Source organism: Chiloscyllium plagiosum, unplaced genomic scaffold, assembly GCF_037043375.1.
Source record: "Chiloscyllium plagiosum isolate Xiang-an unplaced genomic scaffold, Cpla_swu_hap1 HiC_scaffold_11, whole genome shotgun sequence".
NCBI lineage: Eukaryota > Metazoa > Chordata > Chondrichthyes > Orectolobiformes > Hemiscylliidae > Chiloscyllium > Chiloscyllium plagiosum.
In genome coordinates this window covers 24899374-24918253 of record NW_028270149.1, presented here as the reverse complement: position 1 = coordinate 24918253, position 18880 = coordinate 24899374, and the positions used below count along the sequence as shown (strand labels likewise).

The 18880-nt window shown below is 43.2% G+C and overlaps 1 protein-coding gene across 1 annotated transcript in view; it reads right to left on the bottom strand.

The window, feature by feature from the left end:
- slc16a2 (solute carrier family 16 member 2) overlaps positions 1-10376 on the bottom strand; it is a 95015-nt gene extending 84639 nt beyond the window's left edge. The window contains exon 1 of the mRNA XM_043705006.2: positions 9838-10376. Coding sequence (XP_043560941.2) covers positions 9838-10132 — 295 coding nt within the window. The 5' untranslated portion in view covers positions 10133-10376. The remainder of the gene's footprint in view (positions 1-9837) is intronic.
- Positions 10377-18880: the final 8504 nt, after the last annotated feature.

The window sequence follows — 18880 nt, the reverse complement described above, 5'->3', positions numbered from 1 at the left end:
TTACCTCTTCAAAAAACTCAATTAAGTTGGTGAGACATGATTTCCCATGCATAAAGCAATGTTGACTATTCCTAGTCAGTCCTTGCCTTTCCAAATACATGTACATCCTGTCCCTCAGGATTCGCTCCAACAACTTGCTTTGTGCGGGGAAGGTCATGTCTTACAACCCTAATCGAATTCTTTGAGGAATTGATGAAGGAAGAGCTGTAGATGTCATATACATGGACTTTAGTAAGGCATTTGATAAGGTTCCCCATGGTAGGTTGATGTTGAAGGTGAAGTCCAGGGTGTTCTAGGGGTCCAGGGTGTTCTAGCTAGATGAATAAAGAACTGGCTGGGCAACAGGAAACAGAGAGTTGTAATGGAAGGGAATTTCTCAAAATGGAGGTCTGTGATCAATGATGTTCCATAGGGATCCGTGCTGGGACCACTTTTATTTGTGATATATTTAAAGGATTTGGAGGAAGGTATCGGTTGCCTGATTAGCAACTGTGCAGATGACACTAATATTGGTGGAGTAACGGGTAGTGAAGGGGACTGTCAGAGAGTACAGCAGAATATAGATAGTTTGGAGAGATGGACAGAGAAATGGCAGATGGAGTTCAATCCAGGCAAATGTGAGTGATGCATTTTGGAAAATCCAATTCGAGAACAAAATATACAGTAAACGGAGAAGTCCTGAGGAAAATTGATGTAGAGAGATCTGGGCATTCAGATCCATTGTTCCCTGAAGTTGGCAATGCAGGTCAGTAAAGTGGTCAAGAAGGCATACAGCATGCTTACCTTCATTGGAAGGGATATTGAGGACAAGAGGTGGCAGGTCATGTTACAGTTGTATAGGACTTTGGTTCAACCACATTTGGAATACTGCACACAGTTCTGGTCACCACATTACCTAAAGGATGTGAATACTTTGGAGAGTGTGCATAGGAGGTTCACCAGGATATTGCTTGGTATGGAGGACACTAGCTATGAAGAGAGGCTGAATAGATTAGGATTATTTTCATTAGAAAGACAGAGGTTCGAGGGGACCTGATTGAGGTCAACAAAATCATGACAGGGTGGAGAGCAAGAAGCTTTTTCCCGGAGTGCGGAACTCAATTACTAGGGGTCACGAGTTCAAGTGAGAGGGAAAAGGCGGAACGATAGTGTCATTTAAGATGGATCTAGACAGACACTTGAATCGGCAGGGAGCAAAGGGATACAGATCCTTATAAAATAGACAGCAGGTTTAGATAGAGGATCTCGATCAACGCAGGCTGGGAGGGCCGAAGGGCCTGTTCCTGTGCTGTAATTTTCTTTGTTCTTTCTTTGTTCGAGGCCATGAAGTGAGGAGAGTGACTCTAGTCTTCTTTAAATATGATGTTCATTTGATAAGGCAAATATAGGTTTTCCTCCAACAGATAATGTAGTCTGAGATGAAGACTATTCCAATGAGCAAGATGACTTTAAAGCAATATTAGTCAACTAAATTGCAAAACTATGATTAAAACATTTTTTGATACCATTATTCAATTCTACACAGTTGCAGATAAAACATGGAACAAGTCAAAGAAGCATTGCTATGTCTTCACGACTGAATCCATTACAGCAATTAAATTTAACATTAAGTTGTTGTTCTACTCTATAAAACCAAGTGGTGAAGGATAGTGGTGCTTCTACGCATGAACAACACATCCCTACAACCCAGGGGGTTGCAATCTATAACTCTGGAGACACATGCACATCTAACATATTTTTACAGCTCTCAAGTTTTTCCAGTTGGATCTAATTTCTTTATGTTTTCTTTATGTTATTAAGAAAAGTAAAAGCCTGGTTTTGCACAGTTAACATGCACCGCGTACAGTTAAACACTTAGAACATCCACTTACAATGCATGTTATTGATCAGCATTATATACTCATTTAACATTTAGTTGTTTGGGACTGACTAAGCCTGAAGACTGGAAAATATTCAAATGAGTGAGAGTGGCTGCCCTTGGCACACTGGGCCAAGGGCACCCATGATGTCATCAAGAAGTCCTAGCAAAACTAAAGTCAATGGGAATCAGGTAGGAGTCATACCTCGCACAAAGGAAGATGGCTATGGGTGGGGAAGACAAAGCCAAAGACAAAGATTGTGCCTCACTACATGTGACAATAATTCAATGCAATCATCTCAGCTCCAGGACATCTCCTCAGGGATTCCCCGGTGTAGTGTCACTGGCCCAGCCATTGTCAGATGCTTCATTAAAGAGATCCTCTCCATTATAAGATCAGAGGCGTGGACAGTTGATAATGATTGCGCAATGTTCAGGACCAACATTCCCACTAAGCTGCACATGTGCGCAGCTGCTCTAATGTTCTACATGTGGCAATCACCATCGTCACGACAATTATAGAATTTGACTTCTGGTTCTGGAAGTCAATGCCCCGCATAGATCTTGAAAGATTATGTAGCTGGTAGAAAAATTAGACTCGGTGCTCTTCAGCACCATTCACGACTCCTCAGATTCTGAACAGTCTATATCCAAATTCAGCAAGACCTTGACAATGTTTGGGCTTGGGCTGATAAGTGCCATGTAACATTTATGCCACACAAACACCAGGCAGTGACCATATCCAACAAGAGAAAATTCAAGCATGCTCCCCACCTTAAAATTCAATGACATCACCATTATTGAATTGTACACTGTCAACATCTGACCTGGATCAGTCATATAAACACTGTGACTAAAAAAAGCAGGTCAGACACTAGGAATACTGCAGCAAGTAACTCACCTCCTGATTCTGCAAAGCCTGTCCAAGATCTACAAAGCACAAGTCTGGAACCTGATGGGATAGCCTCCACTTGCCTGGATAAGTACAACTCCAGCAACACACATGAAATTCAACACTACCCAGGACACAGCAGTCTACTTAATTGGCACTCACCCAACAGCATCAACATTCACTGCCACCAGCACAAATGCACAGTGGTAGCAATGTGTACCATCTACAAGATGCACTGCAACCATTTACCCAGGCTTCTTAGACAGTACTTTCAAAATTTGCAATCTCTACCATCTAGAAGGACAAGGGCAGCAGATACTTGGGAACATCACCACCTGCAAGGTCCCTCTAAGCCATTCACCATCCTGACTTGGAATTATATTGCCATTCCTTCAGCCTCGTGGGGTCAAAACTTTGGAACACCCTCCCAAAAGCCCAGCATATGGGTTTACCTATATCAGGTAGATTATAGCAATTCAAGAAGGTAGCTCACCTCCACCTTCTCAAGGGCAATTTTAAATGCTGGCCCAGTCAGTGATGCCCACATCCCATGAATGAATTTTAAAAGTTGCCAAAATGGTTTTCTATGACAGCATTATGTACATAGTGTTTGTGCCATGCTTCAGGTAAAGGGGCTAATACTCCCTAAAATTTAAGGTACACTCATATCCTTCGGGGGTTATGAAGAGCAGTCACACTCTTCAGAAACCAAAGGGCTTTTGCCCCAAACGTCGATTTTACTGCTCCTCGGATGCTGCCTGAACTGCTGTGCTTTTCCAGCACCATTCTAACCTAGACTCTGGTTTCCAGCATCTGCAGTCATTGTTTTTACCTAACTAAATTTCACCTATTTAGTTTGGCAAATTGAATAAATTTACTTCAGATGTATTATTGAAACATCGTGAGTCTGTCTATACAAGAACACAGATGGTTATTTTTCCCTGTTTCTTTAATGTGAATTAAGATCAGAAGAGATCTCCAGCTAATCTGGAAATAAATTTTAAGTGTTAAACTGCAGCAAAGAATTGCTGCACACAGCAAACAGTAACTTTGAACATAGAATTACAGCACATCAATGTAAGAGGGAAGTTTTCCCCTCATTTTGATAGTTGATATCATTGTAATTAGGGAGCCTTTCACTGAAATAGGTGAGTTAAATCAATCTAAAATAGATTATGGTTTCTTTTCATTGACATCCATTCACTTCAAGCTTGAATACATGGGATTATTCAGAAATCACTTCAAACGTCTAGCACAAAACCCTCATGACTTGAAAGTTACTTCATTGTTAGTGGAGGCTTAACTGAAAGAAAAATCAAGCTTTACAAGAATAACAGCATTTTGTTTTAAACCTACTAAAAGTGGCATTAAATCATATCAAAGTACCACTGTATACCAACTACAATAAAAAAACAGCAAGTACTGGAGGAACTCAAATCTGCCAGCATCCCATAGAGAACTACAATCATCAGAGAACATTCCCCCTCCCCAGCAACCTTATGATGAAAGAAGCTCATTGGTGAAGCAGCTAATCATGACTGGGTCTAGGACATCACCTAGGTAAAAACAACGACTGTAGATGCTGGAAACCAGATTCTGGATTAGTGGTGCTGGAAGAGCACAGCAGTTCAGGCAGCATCCAAGGAGCAGTGAAATCGACGTTTCAGGCTGCTCCTCGGATGCTGCCTGAACTGCTGTGCTCTTCCAGCACCACTAATCCAGAATCTGGTTTCCAGCATCTACAGCCCTTTGGCTTTTGCCTGGGGAGGAAAATCAGGAATAAAGGCAGAGAGCCTGAAGTGTGGAGAGATAAGCTAGAGGAGGGTGGGGGTGGGGAGAAAGTAGCATAGAGTACAATAGGTGAGTGGGGGAGGGGATGAAGGTGATAGGTCAGGGAGGAGAGAATGGAGTGGATAGGTGGAAAAGGAGATAGGCAGGTAGGACAAGTCCGGACAAGTCATGGGGACAGTGCTGAGCTGGAAGTTTGGAACTAGGGTGAGATGGGGAAGGGGAAATGAGGAAACTGTTGAAGTCCACATTGATGCCCTGGGGTTGAAGTGTTTCGAGGCGGAAGATGAGGCGTAGTTCCTCCAGGCGTCTGGTGGTGAGGGAGCGGCGGTGAAGGAGGCCTAGGACCTCCATGTCCTCAGCAGAGTGGGAGGGGGAGTTGAAATGTTGGGCCATGGGGCGGTGTGGTTGATTGGTGCGGGTGTCCCGGAGATGTTCCCTAAAGCACTCTGCTAGGAGGCGTCCAGTCTCCCCAATGTAGAGGAGACCGCATCGGGAGCAATGGATACAATAAATGATATTAGTGGATGTGCAGGTAAAACTTTGATGGATGTGGAAGGCTCCTTTAGGGCCTTGGATAGAGGTGAGGGAGGTGGTGTGGGAGCAGGTTTTACAGTTCCTGTGGTGGCAGGGGAAGGTGCCAGGATGGGAGGGTGGGTTGTAGGGGGGAGTGGACCTGACCAGGTAGTCACAGAGGGTAAGGTCTTTGCGGAAGGCGGAAAGGGGTGGGGAGGAAAATATATCCCTGGTGGTGGGGTCTTTTTGGAGGTGGCGGAAATGTCGGCGGATGATTTGGTTTATGCGAAGGCTGGTAGGGTGGAAGGTGAGCACCATGGGCGTTCTGTCCTTGTTATGGTTGGAGGGGTGGGGTCTGAGGACGGAGGTGCGGGATGTGGACGAGATGCGTTGGAGGGCATCTTTAACCACATGGGAAGGGAACTTGCGGTCTGTAAAGAAGGAGGCCATCTGGTGTGTTCTGTGGTGGAACAGGTCCTCCTGGGAGCAGATAGGGCAGAGGAGGAGGATCAGGGCTCTTGTGGTGCAGAGGTACTGTCCCCAACCTCTGGACCAGGAGACTTGGGCTCCAGTCCCATCTGCTTCAAAGGTGTGTAATAACATTTCTCAACAGATTGATTCCAAAGGTTGGAGGTTCTAAGAGGAGCTTGTGGCTCTTGTAACACAATGGCAGTGTCCCTACCTCTGAGCCAGAAAGCCCACTTTCAAGTTCCATCTGCTCCAAAGGTGCAGAATTGCATCTCTGAACAGTTTGATTAGGAAACTATTTAGCCTGAGGTGCTCCTGCAGAGATGTCCTGGAACTGAAGTGACTGATCTCAACCAGTGCAACTACTTTTGTTTCTGCTGGGCATGATTCCAACCAAGAGCTGTCTCTCTGATTCACTTCAAGTTTGCCAGAGATCTTTTATGTTGGAGAAATCAGCAGATTTGGCAGCATCTGTGGGGAATGTTTCACTTGCTCAAATGCTGCACAGTTCAGTCACTCATCTCAGTTAAAGCAAGTGCTGGAAACATGAAGTCCAACCAGAAACCCGTCACTGCAGCTAGGACATCCGCATCTCCCTCCAAACGCTGCTTGACTTACTGAGTATTCCCTGCATTTTCTCTCATTATCTTGCTTGGGAAAATCTATTACTTCTAAAATTATTTCCGAAAAGATTCTGGTTTGGTTTAAGTGCTAAGCTTTGATATAACTCCCAACAAGGAGGCACAAACAAAGCTCCATTGACTTGCAGCAAGCGTCATTCTTTCTGCTAAATGTAGCATACACTTTTCATATAACATATGACACACAGCCTCTTCCCCTTGTTATTAGCCTTACGAACAGTCCTCTTATATATTAGAATTGATCTTTCTCTGCAGCCGTGACACTATATTCTGCATTCTGCTCTGTTACCATGGTGCACTTTGGTATGAATGGTCTGGACAGCACACAAGCCAATACTTTTCACTGTATCTCGATACACAATAGACAATAGGTGCAGGAGTAGGCCATTCTGCCCTTCCAGCCTGCACCACCATTCAATATGATCATAGCTGATCATCCTTAATCAGTATCCTGTTCTTGCCTTATCTCCATAACCCTTGATTCCACTATCCTTGAGAGCTCTATCCAACTCTTTCTTAAATGAATCCAGAGACTGTGCCTCCACTGCCCTCTAGGGAAGAGCATTCCACACAGCCACCACTCTCTGGATGAAGAAGTTTCTCCTCATCTCTGTCCTAAATGGTCTACCCCGTATTTTTAAGTTGTGTCCTCTGGTTCGGCACTCGCCCATCAGCGGAAACATGTTTCCTGCCGTCAGAGTGTCCAAACCTTTAATAATTTTATATGTCTCAATCAGATCCCCTTTCAGTCTTCTAAACTCAAGGGTATACAAGCCCAGTTGCTCCAGTCTTTCAGTGTAAGGTAATCCCGCCATTCCAGGAATTGACCTCGTGAACCTACGCTGCACTCCCTCAATAGCCAGAATGTCTTTCCTCAAATTTGGAGACCAGAACTGCACACAGTACTCCAGGTGTGGTCTCACCAGGGCCCTGTACAGCTGCAGAAGAACCTCTTTGCTTCTATACTCAACCCCCCTTGTTATGAAGGCCAGCGTGCTATTAGCCTTCTTCACTACCTGCTGTACCTGTATGCTTATCTTCATTGACTGGTGTACAAGAACACCCAGATCTCTCTGTACTGCTCCTTTACCTAAATTGATTCCATTTAGGTAGTAATCTGCCTTCCTGTTCTTGCCACCAAAGTGGATAACCATACATTTATCCACATTAAACTGCATCTGCCATGCATCTGACCACTCACCTAACTTGTCCAGGTCACCCTGTAACCTCCTAACATCCTCATCACATTTCACTCTGCCACCCAGCTTTGTATCATCAGCAAATTTGCTAATGTTATTGCTAATACCGTCTTCTATATCATTAACATATATTGTAAAAAGCTGCGGTCCTAGTACTGATCTATGCAATACCCCACTGGTCACTGCCTGCTATTCCGAAATGGAGCAGTTTATCACTACTCTTTGTTTCCTAACAGCCAACCAACTTTCAATCCAAGTTAGTACTTTGCCCCCAATACCATGCGCCCTAATTTTGCTCACTAACCTACTATGTGGGACTTTATCAAAAGCTTTCTGAAAGTCCAGGTACACCACATCTACTGGATCTCCCTCGTCCATCTTCAGAGTTACATCTTCAAAATATTCCAGAAGATTAGTCAAGCATGATTTCCTCTTCATAAATCCATGCTGACTCTGACCTATCCTGTTACTACTATCCAGATGTGTCGTAATTTCATCCTTTATAATAGACTCCAGCATCTTTCCCACCACTGAGGTCAGACTAACTGGTCCATAATTTCCTGCTCTCTCTCCCACCTTTCTTAAAAAGTGGTATAACATTAGCCACCCTCCAATCTGCAGGAACTGATCCCGAATCTATCGAACTCTGGAAAATAATCACCAACGCATCCATGATTTCTGGAGCCAACTCCTTCAGTACCCTGGGATGTAGACCATCAGGCCCCTGGGACTTATCAACCTTCAGACCTAACAGTCTCTCCAACACCAATTCCTGGCAAATATAAATTCCCTTAAGTTCAGGTCCTTCAGCCACTGTTACCTCAGGGAGATTGCTTGTGTCTTCCCCAGTGAACACAGATCTGAAGTACCCATTTAATTCTTCTGCCATTTCTTTGTTCCCCGTAATATATTCCCCTGTTTCTGTCTTCAAAGGCCCAATTTTAGTCTTAACCATTTTTTTCCCTTTCACATACCTAAAAAAGCTTTTACTAACCTCCTTTATATTATTGGCCAGTTTACCTTCGTACCTCATTGTTTCTCTGCGTATTTCATTCTTAGTAATCCTCTGTTGTTCTTTAAAAGCTTCCCAGTCTTCCGTTTTCCCACTTATCTTTGTTATGTATCTTTGTTATGTTATACTTTTTCTCTTTTAACTTTACATGTTTCTTAACTTCCCTCGTCAGCCACGGTCACCCATGCCTCCTACGAGGATCTTTCTTCCCTTTTGGAATGAACTGATCCTGCAACTTCTGCATTATACACAGAAATATCCGCCATTGTTCCTCCACTGTCATCCATGCTAAGATTGAACTTTGGCCAGCTCCTCCCTCATAGCTCCATAGTTCCCTTCATTCAACAGAAGTACTGTCACTTCCGATTGTACCCTCTCCCTCTCAAATTGCAGATTGAAGCTTATTGTATTATGGTCACTACTTCCCAATGGCTCCTTCACTTCAAGGTCCCTGACCAATTCTGGTTCGTTGCACAATACCAGATCCAGAATTGCCTTCTCCCTGGTCGGCTCCAGCACCAGCTGTTCTAAGAATCCATCTCTGAGGCACTCCACAAAGACTCTTTCTTGAGGTCCAATACCATCCTGATTCTCCCAGTCTACCTGCATGTTGGAATCCCCCATGACAACTGCAGTAACATCTTTGCGACAGGCCAATTTCAGCTCCTGATTCAACTTACATCTGACATCCAGACTACTGTTTGGGGGCCTGTAGATAACTCCCAAGAGGGTCTTTTTACCCTTAGAATTTCTCAGCTCTATCCACACTGACTCTGCATCCCCTGATTCTAGGTCCCCCCCGCGCAAGGGACTGAATATCCTCCCTTACCAACATGGCCACCCCACCCCCTCTGCCCGTCAGTCTGTCCTTACGATAGCGCGTGTAGCCTTGAATATTCATTTCCCAGGCCCTGTCCACTTGAAGCCACATCTCAGTTATCCCCACAATATCGTATCTGCCAATTTCCAAAAGAGCCTCAAGTTCATCCATCTTATGTCTAATGCTTCGTGCTTTCATGTATAGTATTTTTAATTTGTTACTGCCCTCACCCTTCCCATCAACTCCTATTTCACTCAACCTTACAGCATGGTCCCTTTCTGAGTTTTCTGCCTCATTGATACAGTTGTCTTTCTTGACTTCTCTTGTTTTAACTTTCCCTTCAATTTCCTTCTTAAACATCCAGTTTCCTCCCCCACTTAGTTTATACGTAGCTGTGTTGCAGTAGCAAACCTCCCTGCCAGAATGCTGGTTCCTAACCTATTAAGGTGCAAACCGTCTCTCTTGTAGAATTTATGCTTACACATGACAATAATAAATCAAACAACATACATATAACGTGCTAATCACGTTTTATATCAAACAGACAGCGTCTGGATGCAGCAACTTTGCGAGTTGGGCGGATTTTTTGCAAGTTGGACAGGCGCAGTGTCAGTCGCTGACGACCTGGACAATTGGCACTCACCAGTTTTAAACTGGATGCTCGAGTCGCTAAGAGCCTGCAACTCATTCAGGAGCATCACGTAGAGAATGCCGAACGAGTTCTGGATGCCGAAAATGGAGCCGTTGCACCAGGTGGTGGCGAAAACCACGATCCAGCCGAAGCCGCCTTCAGGCACGGGGGAGCCGGACTGTGCTCCCGGAGTGGAGGCCGCCTGTGACGGTAACTCGGGGGCGCTGCCCTCGGGCTCCTCGAGCTGCAGCTCAGCCACTTCGCCCATCTCCACCGTCTGCTTCAGCTCTGTCGCCTCGCCGTCCATTCCCCCTCCCCTTCGCTGCCAGCCAGCTAGCTGCGTGCACTTGTTTTCCCGATCAGTGTGGTCTGCACCCGATGGTTTTATATAATGTGTTGTTTTTTTTGGCCTGACTTTTTAACCAGGGGCTGCACCGATCTACAGTCACAGCCCGGGAGCGAGTTTTCTCTGTAAACATACAAAAATTCCAAGTGTAAACGTGCGTGTCGTCGCCCGCTGTCTGCCTGTTGCCAGAATAAATGGAACTATCAAAATCAATCAGTTCCAGAGGAAACGAATCCCCGGACAGTACATAAACAGCAGACGCTCCGCCTCTATAGCCATTCTACATAGAAAGATAATAGAGAGAGGGGAGAGGAGGAGGTGGATAAAATTGGTCAGGTCTCTCTGACTCAGGAGCCTGAGGCAGGACTCATTCCAAACTTGCACTCCCATCCCACGATACTTATAAACAGCCATACACAGACAAATGGGGAATGTTTGTAGTCGCACTTAGTCTGTTGCAGGTCCTGCTTCTCTCCAATAAAGCTGATTGACCAACTGAGGACCTCTACGTTTTTTTTCTCTTTTTTTTTAATATCAGCTTTCCTAGCACGTGCCTTTAGTTTGAGGGTCAGTTATAATATGAACTTGAAGTTTCAACATTCAGTCCTCTCCTGTTCCAGTTATTTGGAAACTAGGTTAAAATAAATGGCCATGATTGGATGTGCAGGTGTTGGACTGGGGTGGACAAGTCACACAACACCATCATTCTATTAGTTTTAAAATAATGATGGAAAAGGATTTAAAAAGTTGAAATTCTAAATTGGAGGAAGGTTAATTTTGACAGGCAAGAACTTTCGAAAGCTGATTGGGGCAGATGTTCGCAGGTAAAGGGAAGGCTGGAAAATGGGAAGCCTTCAGAAATGAAATAACGAGAGTCCAGAGACAGTATAGTCCTGTTAGGGTGAAAGGAAAGGCTTGTAGGGGTAGGGAATGCTGAATGACTAAAGACATTGAGGATTTGGTTAAGAAAACGAAGCAGGCATATGTCAGGTATAGACAGGATAGATTGAGTGAATCCTTTGAAGAGTATAAAGGCAGTAGGAGTATACTGAAGAGGGAAATCAGGAGGGCAAAAAGGGGACAGGAGATAGGTTGGCAAACAGGGTTAAGGAGGATCCAAAGGATTTTATAAATACATTCAGGACAAAAGAGTAATTGGGAGAGAATAGGGACCCTCAAAGATCAGCAAGGTGGCCTTTGTGTGGAGCTGCAGGAGATGGGAGAGATACTAAACAAGTATGTTGCATCAGTGTTTACTGAAGAAGGACATGGAAGATATAGAATGTAGGGAACTAGATGGTGACATTTAGTTGTGAATTTTACTGTTTGTTAATTTTCCCAGACACACTCCAATGTCCAGCAATACATGGATTCAAACAGCAAAGGCAAACAGTAAGGTGTACCCTAGAACTCTTTGGGAAGGTGGGGAAGTGATTGCTGGGCCTCTTGCTGAAAAATTTGCATCATGGATAGTCACAGGTGAAGTGCCAGAAGACTGAGGTTGGCTAACGTGGTGCCACTATTTAGGAAAGGTGGTAAGGACAAGCCAGGGAACTATAGATCGGTGAGCCTGACATCGGTGGTGGACAAGTTGTCGGAGGGTATTCTGAGGGACAGGATGTACACGTATTTGGAAAGGCAGGGAATGAGTAGGGATAGTCAACATGGCTTTGTGCATGGGAAATCATGTCTCATGAACTTGATTGAGTTTTTTGAAGAAGTAACAAAGAAGATTGATGAGGGCAGAGTGGTAGACATGATCTATATGGATGTTTTTAAGGCATTTGACAAGGTTCCCCATGGGGGACTGGTTGGCAAGGTTAGATCTCATGGAATACAGGAGGACCTAGCTATTTGGATACAGAACTGGCTCGAAGGTAGAAGACCTTCTACCTATCAGATTGAATGGATTGGTGGTGGAGGATTGTTTTTCAGACTGGAGGCCTGTGACCAGTGGAGTGCCACAGGGATCGGTGCTGGGTCCACTACTTTTCGTCATTTATATAAATGATACGCCAAAATTGGAGGTGTAGTGGACAGCGAAGGTTACCTCAGATTACAACAGGATCTTGATCCAGATGGGCCAATGGGCTGAGGAGTGGCAGATGGATTTTAATTTTGATAAATGCAAGGTGTTGCATTTTGGAAAAGCAAATCTTAGCTGGACTTTTACACTTAATGGTAAGGTCCTAGGGAGTGTTGCTGAACAAAGAGACCTTGGAGTGCAGGTTCATAGCTCCTTGAAAGTAGAGTCGCAGGTAGATAGGATAGTGAAAAAGGCGTTTGGTATGCTTTCCTTTACTGGTCAGAGCATTGAGTACAGGAGTTGGGAGGTCATGTTGCAGCTGTACAGCACATTGGTTAGGCCACATTTAGAACATTGTGTGCAATTCTGGTCTCCTTCCTATCGGAAGGATGTTGTGAAACTTGAAGGGGTTCAGAAAAGATTTACAGGGACGCTGCCAGGGTTGGAGGATTTGAGCTGCAGGGAGAGGCTGAACAGGCTGGGGTTGTTTTCCCTGGAGCATCAGAGGCTGAGGAGTGACCTTATAGAGGTTTATAAAATCATGAGGGGCATGGATAGGATAAATAGACAAAGTCTTTTCCACATGGTGGGGGAGTCCAGAACTAGTGGGCATAAGTTTAGAATGAGAGGGGAAAGATATAAAAGAGACCTAAGGGGCAACATTTTCACGCAGAGGATGGTGCGTGAATGGAATAAGCTGCCAGAAGAAGTGATGGAGACTAGTACAATTGCAACATTTAAAAGGCATTTGGGTGAGTATATGAATAGCAAGAGTTTGGAGGGATATGGGCCAGGTGATGGCAAGTGTGACTAGATTAGGTTGGGATATCTGGTCAGCATGGACGAGTTGGACTGAAAGGTCTGTTTCCATGCTGTACATCTCTATGACTCTATTGGACTATAACCTGGTGTTGTGTGAGTTTAAAAAATAAATTGCAGTAGTTATGCAATTGGCAAACCTTTCAATACTTGAGCATAGGAGGTTGACAGGTAAACTTATAGAGAAGTTTATAAAATCAAGAGGAGTATAGACAAGGTTAATGGTAGGTCTCTTTTCCCTAGGTTGGGGGGATTTCAAACCAGCAGGCACATTTTCAAGGTGCGAGGAAAGGGATTTTAAAAGGATATAAGTTTTTTACAGAGAGGGTGGTTCACATGTGGAATGAACTTCCTGAGGAAGTGGTGGGTGTGGACACAATTACAAAGTTTAAAAGACACTCAGATAAGTACATGAATAGGAAAGATTTGGAGGGATGTGGGCCAGGAACAGGCAGTTGGGACTAGTTTAGTTTGGGATTCTGTTTAGCATGGACTGGTCCAGAAGGGTCTGTTCCTGTGCTGGTATGACTCTCTAACTCTACGACTAGTTAATTTGAATTTTCCAAAACTATCCCTGGGAGATTGAACCCAGCATAGGGGAGAGATTGGGCCCTCTTGGGGAGGGTGGGGAAAGTCCAGTGTGGAACGTCTGCAGGCCTATAGCTAAGGAAGATCTGTAATGCTGAACTTTTAACTTTATTTCTTCATTTTTCTACTTTATACAAAGAAGAAGAAATGTAGTGTTGAACTTTTAAATTAGATTGTTATTTTTCTACTTCTTACCTAAGATTTTGTACCTAGATCTTTCAAAGTGTACTGGCAACCTCTTGTGATGATGTTCAGTGACTGACTTCCATGGTAAACAAATAGCAAAAATGAAATTTATGGTCTATTAAGCCATGTTTCACTTTGGGATCTGACTTGTTCACTATTACCATCAGCTGAGATCATAACAGAAATTACTGATCAGTTAGTAACCTCAGTAGTAAGGAAATTGCTCAAATCTATTATTAAAGACATGGCAATTATGCACACAAAAATTCATAACATGATTTAGCAGAGTTAACATGGATTTATCAGAGAGAAATTAAATTTAATAGATCTACTTTTTTGAGGATATAACCAGTAAGGTGAACAACAGACACTCAATGGATCTAGTTTATACGAATTTATTTATAAAACGTATTCAAAAAAGTGCCGGCTAAGTATTACTTACACAAGTAGGCTTCATGAGGTTGGGAATAATAAATTAGGTTGGCCAATGAACTGAAAACAGAGAGAAGTAACAAATGGGTAGGCAGGTTGTAATTAGTTGAGTACTACAAGGACCAATGCTTGAGTTTTAGCTGTCTACTGCCTGTATCAATGATAGCTGAGGGGAGTGAGTATAATGTATCCAAGCATACCAATGATACAAAAAATAAGATGCAAGGAAGACACAAAGGGGTTACAAATGAATATAGATTGGTTGATTAACTGGGCGATAAAGTGACATATGAAAGATATATTAGGGTAGTATGAAGTTATCCTCTTTAACAGGAAAAATATAAAAGCAGATTTTTTAAAATTGTGACAGAATAGGAAATGTTTGTGTTCAGAGTCATGATACATGAAATGAAGAAAGTTAACATGCAGATTCAGCAAACAACTTCCACTATCTTCTTGCTGTTGTCATGTCATTGCTGTAAGATTTTCTTGGCTCTTTTACGTCCTTCTTTTCCATAATCCCAGATAAAAATAACAATACAGAATGTCTTAAGTTCATTCATCCAGTTCATCCTTCTCCCTCCCAGGACCGTCTTTCTTAAATGATTCCAAGGCCTTTATCTCCACTGCTTTATCATTATATTCTGAACAACATACAAATGAGAATTTGTAGATAACAGTCTGATGAAACATCTTTTACCCGAAACATGGATGACATTTCTCACATACAAATGAAATGCATTCTGTTTAGCAACACTTTCTCTAATATTCTTTGTTGCACATTTCAATGCATAGTATCGTTACATTTCTCTGTTCACACACGTTACATTAAACAGGATAGGTACTGATCAAATATCGTAATATCTGGATTGCATACCTTAGAAGTGATAGCAGAATCTTATGTTTTTCTGCTTAAATGTGAATGGTGTTGAGTTTGTGGAGTGAAACTCAACGCAAAAATAAGTTTTCTTGCTGTGTCTTACCAGATCCACTAGTTTATTTGCCATTGCCAACCCAATGATGAGTGTCTCTGTGCCACCTTAACACATGCTGTTCCCCGAAGTTGCCACTCACTGGATATCTGCCATAAGACCAGTATCATTCTGGCTCTGCCAGCTTGAAGAGCAGATGCCAGAGCACTATGACTGGTGATAGTTGACAAGGCTAAGTTGGCACCAAGGTTCACCAACAGTAACCTGGAGGACCTGGTTGATGGGATGATGCAGAGGAGGGTCATCCACTTGCTGGATGACTGACAGAGATGGCATAGTTCTGACCAGGCACAATGTCTGCCTGGTCAGAAATGGCAACCCAGATCAGTGCCTTACTTAGGGGTCAGAGGGCAGCACTTTAGTGGGAATAAAATGTTGTACTACAATTATTTGGAATTTTGGTAAGACTACATTTGGAGTACAAGACCTAGAGCATTTAGTTTGATCTCCTTACCTATGACAAGATATACTTGCTTTAGAGGGACTGTAACCTCGATTCACTAAACTAATTACTGGGATGGAGGGATTGTAAAGATTAAATGGACCTTTATTCTTTGGCGTTTAGAAGAATGAGAAGTGACATCATTCAAACAAACACAATTCTCACAGGACTGACAGGAGAGATGTTTCCTCCAACTGGGAGGACCTAGAACCAGGGGAAGCAGTCTCAGAATAAGGGTACATCATTTAAGACTGAGATTGGAGGAAGCGTTTTCAGTCAGAGTATGGCAAGGCTTTGGAAATTCTCTGCCGTGTAGGTTCAATCATTCAGCCATGTATGTTCAAGACAGAGATCAATAAATTTCTACATATTAAAGAAATCAAAGGATAGCAGGATGATGCAGGAAAATAGCATTGAAAGAGTCGATCAGTCATGATCTCATTGACTGGAAGATTGAACTCAGTGCGCTGAAGGGCCTACTCCTGTTTCTATTTCTTATGTTCTTACGTTATTCCCCGTGATCTTGAATGCCATGCACTGCACACATTCTGGCTTTACATGAGCTGCACCATAATGAGAAAGATTGTGACTCATCAAATGTACAATTGATATACAACTGTGCTTGTAATCCTGCCTACTACCCTAAGAGCAATCATGATGCATTCATTCGGTGCCAGTCCACCGTTCCAACCTTTTAGCCACCATGTTAACCAGATACTGGTTGCTGGACAACAAGAACTATCAGTTCTAGATTTGACTTATAAATCTCATCTGCAATGCAAACCCACATGGCCAGTATTGAAAGCTACACTGCCACAAGGAATATAAGTAATGATTAGTGTGATGAAGTAAAGGTTCTTGTAGCCTTAATTGCTCACTGCAGTATTGTCTTCCTTTAAGACTTTCTTTAAACACTAGTTTGTACATGGCTTCTATCGCCTCTCTGACTCTTGGCTTTTGGCTTGGGATCAGTATTTCCCTGAAGCAACGGACAGGTGATTTTTCTTTTGTTTGCTCACTGATGATTGCTCAATGTTCAGCACTACTCACAACTCCTCAGATACTGAAAAAGTTCATATTCAGATGCAGCATTACCTGGACAATGCCCCAGGTTTGGTATGAAAAGTGGCAAATAAGTTTAATGCCACACAAATGCCAGGCAATGACAATCTCCAACAAGAGACAATCTAACCACTGTCCCTTGACATTCAATGGTTTTACCATCACTGCATCCCCCATTATCAACCCTGGGGGTTCCTATGGACCAAAAACATAATTGGACTGGCTACAAGAGTAGGTCCTACAAGAGGCTAGGAATACTGCAGTGAGTACCTCACCTCCCTGACTCCCCAAAGCCTCACCACTTTGTAAAAGGCACATTAGGAATGTGATGGAATACTCCCCAGTTGTCTGGAAGAGCGCAACTTCAGTAACACTTAAGAACAAAGAACAAATCTTAATACCCAAGACAAAGCAGCCTGTTTGATTAACACCATATCCATAAACGTCCATTTCCTCCATGATTAACACTCACTAGCAGCAATGTGTACTATCGACAAGATGCACTGCAGAAATTCATCAAAGATCCTTTGACAGTACTTTCCAAACCCAGATAATTTCCATCCAGAAAGACAAGGGCAGCAGATACATTCAGTTCCATTCCAATCCACTCACCATCCTGACTTGGAAAGATGTTGTTGTTCTTTCAGTGTTGTTGGGTTAAAATCCCTCCCTTATGGAATTGTGGGTCTACCTACAGCACATAGACTGCAGCAGTTCAAGAAGGCAGCTCACTACCACCTTCTCAAGGGAAACTATGCACAGGCAATCAATACTGGTCAGCATCAGTAAATAAAGAAAAGCTCTTGTCGCCTATGGATGTGGACCGCTCAGTACTTGAGAAGTCATGAATAGTGCTGAACATTGTGTGATCATCAGCAAACATCCCCACTTCCAACCTTATGATGAAAGGAACGTCCTTTAAAAAGGTGGTTGAACATGGACACTATCCTAAGGAATTCCTGCAAAAATGTTCTGGAAATGAGTTGATTGCCCTCCAACAACCACATCCATTCTCTTTTATGTTAGATGTGACTCCAGGCAGTGGAGTGATTTCCCCCAAGTTCAGTTGACTCCTGTTCAGCTCAAGCTCGTGGATGCCATATTTGTCCAAGTGAAGCCTTGATGTTATCCCCTCTACAATTCAGCTCTTTTGTCCATGTTTCCACCAAGGATGTAATTAGGTCAGGAGCTCAGTGGGTCTGGTGGAACTCAAACTGGGCATCAGTGAGCAGGTTATTATCGAGTGATTGCCACTGTCAAGGGCACCTTTCATAATTTTCTTGATGATTGAGTGTGATTAATGGAGTGGCATTTGGCTGGGTCAGACTGGTCATGCGCTTTGTGGACAGGACATGTCATTGCAATTTACTGGGTAATTACAGTACTGCAGTTATACTGAAATTGCTTGGCTAGGGGCACGACTAGTTATGGGACACAAGTCTTCAATACTATTGTCGGAGTGTTGTGAGAGCCCATAGCTATTGTAGTATTCTGTGCTTTCCATTGTTTCTTGATATCAAGGGAAGTGAAATGAACTGGCAAAAGATTGGCTTATCATCGGTGATGGTTAAGACTTAAGAGGAAGCCAAGAATGATCATCCATTTGGCATGACTACCTGAAGATACTTGCAAATCACTCAGGCTGGCATTTTGTATTGATATATTTGGCTCCGCCATCGTTGAGTGGGGTGGATGGGGGGCTATTTGTGGCATCTTTTCTTCCTGTTAGTTGTTTAATTGTGCACCACCATTTACAACTTAATATGTCAAGACTGCTGAGGGCATACCCACCCTTCATTGAACCTGTCTGGGTGGCAATGATTGAGTAATAGAAAGTAATGAAGGATACTTCATGCCATGAGGTTGTAGATTGTGTTTGAGTACAATTCTGCTGCTGCTGATTGCTCACAGCACCTCATGGATGCCAAGAATTGAGTTGCTAGATATACTTAAAATCAATCTCATTCACTATGATGGTAGTGCTACACAATGTCGGTTTTCACATTGTGAAGGCAGGCCTTCATCTCCGCAAGTACTATTTAATGGTCATTTTTACTCATATAGCATAAAGAAATTCATCTATCAGGTAGGTTGGTGAGAAGGATAAGCAAGCTTTTTCCTTTAGTTGGCTCTTTCAACACCTGCTGTAGATCCAGTCTCAC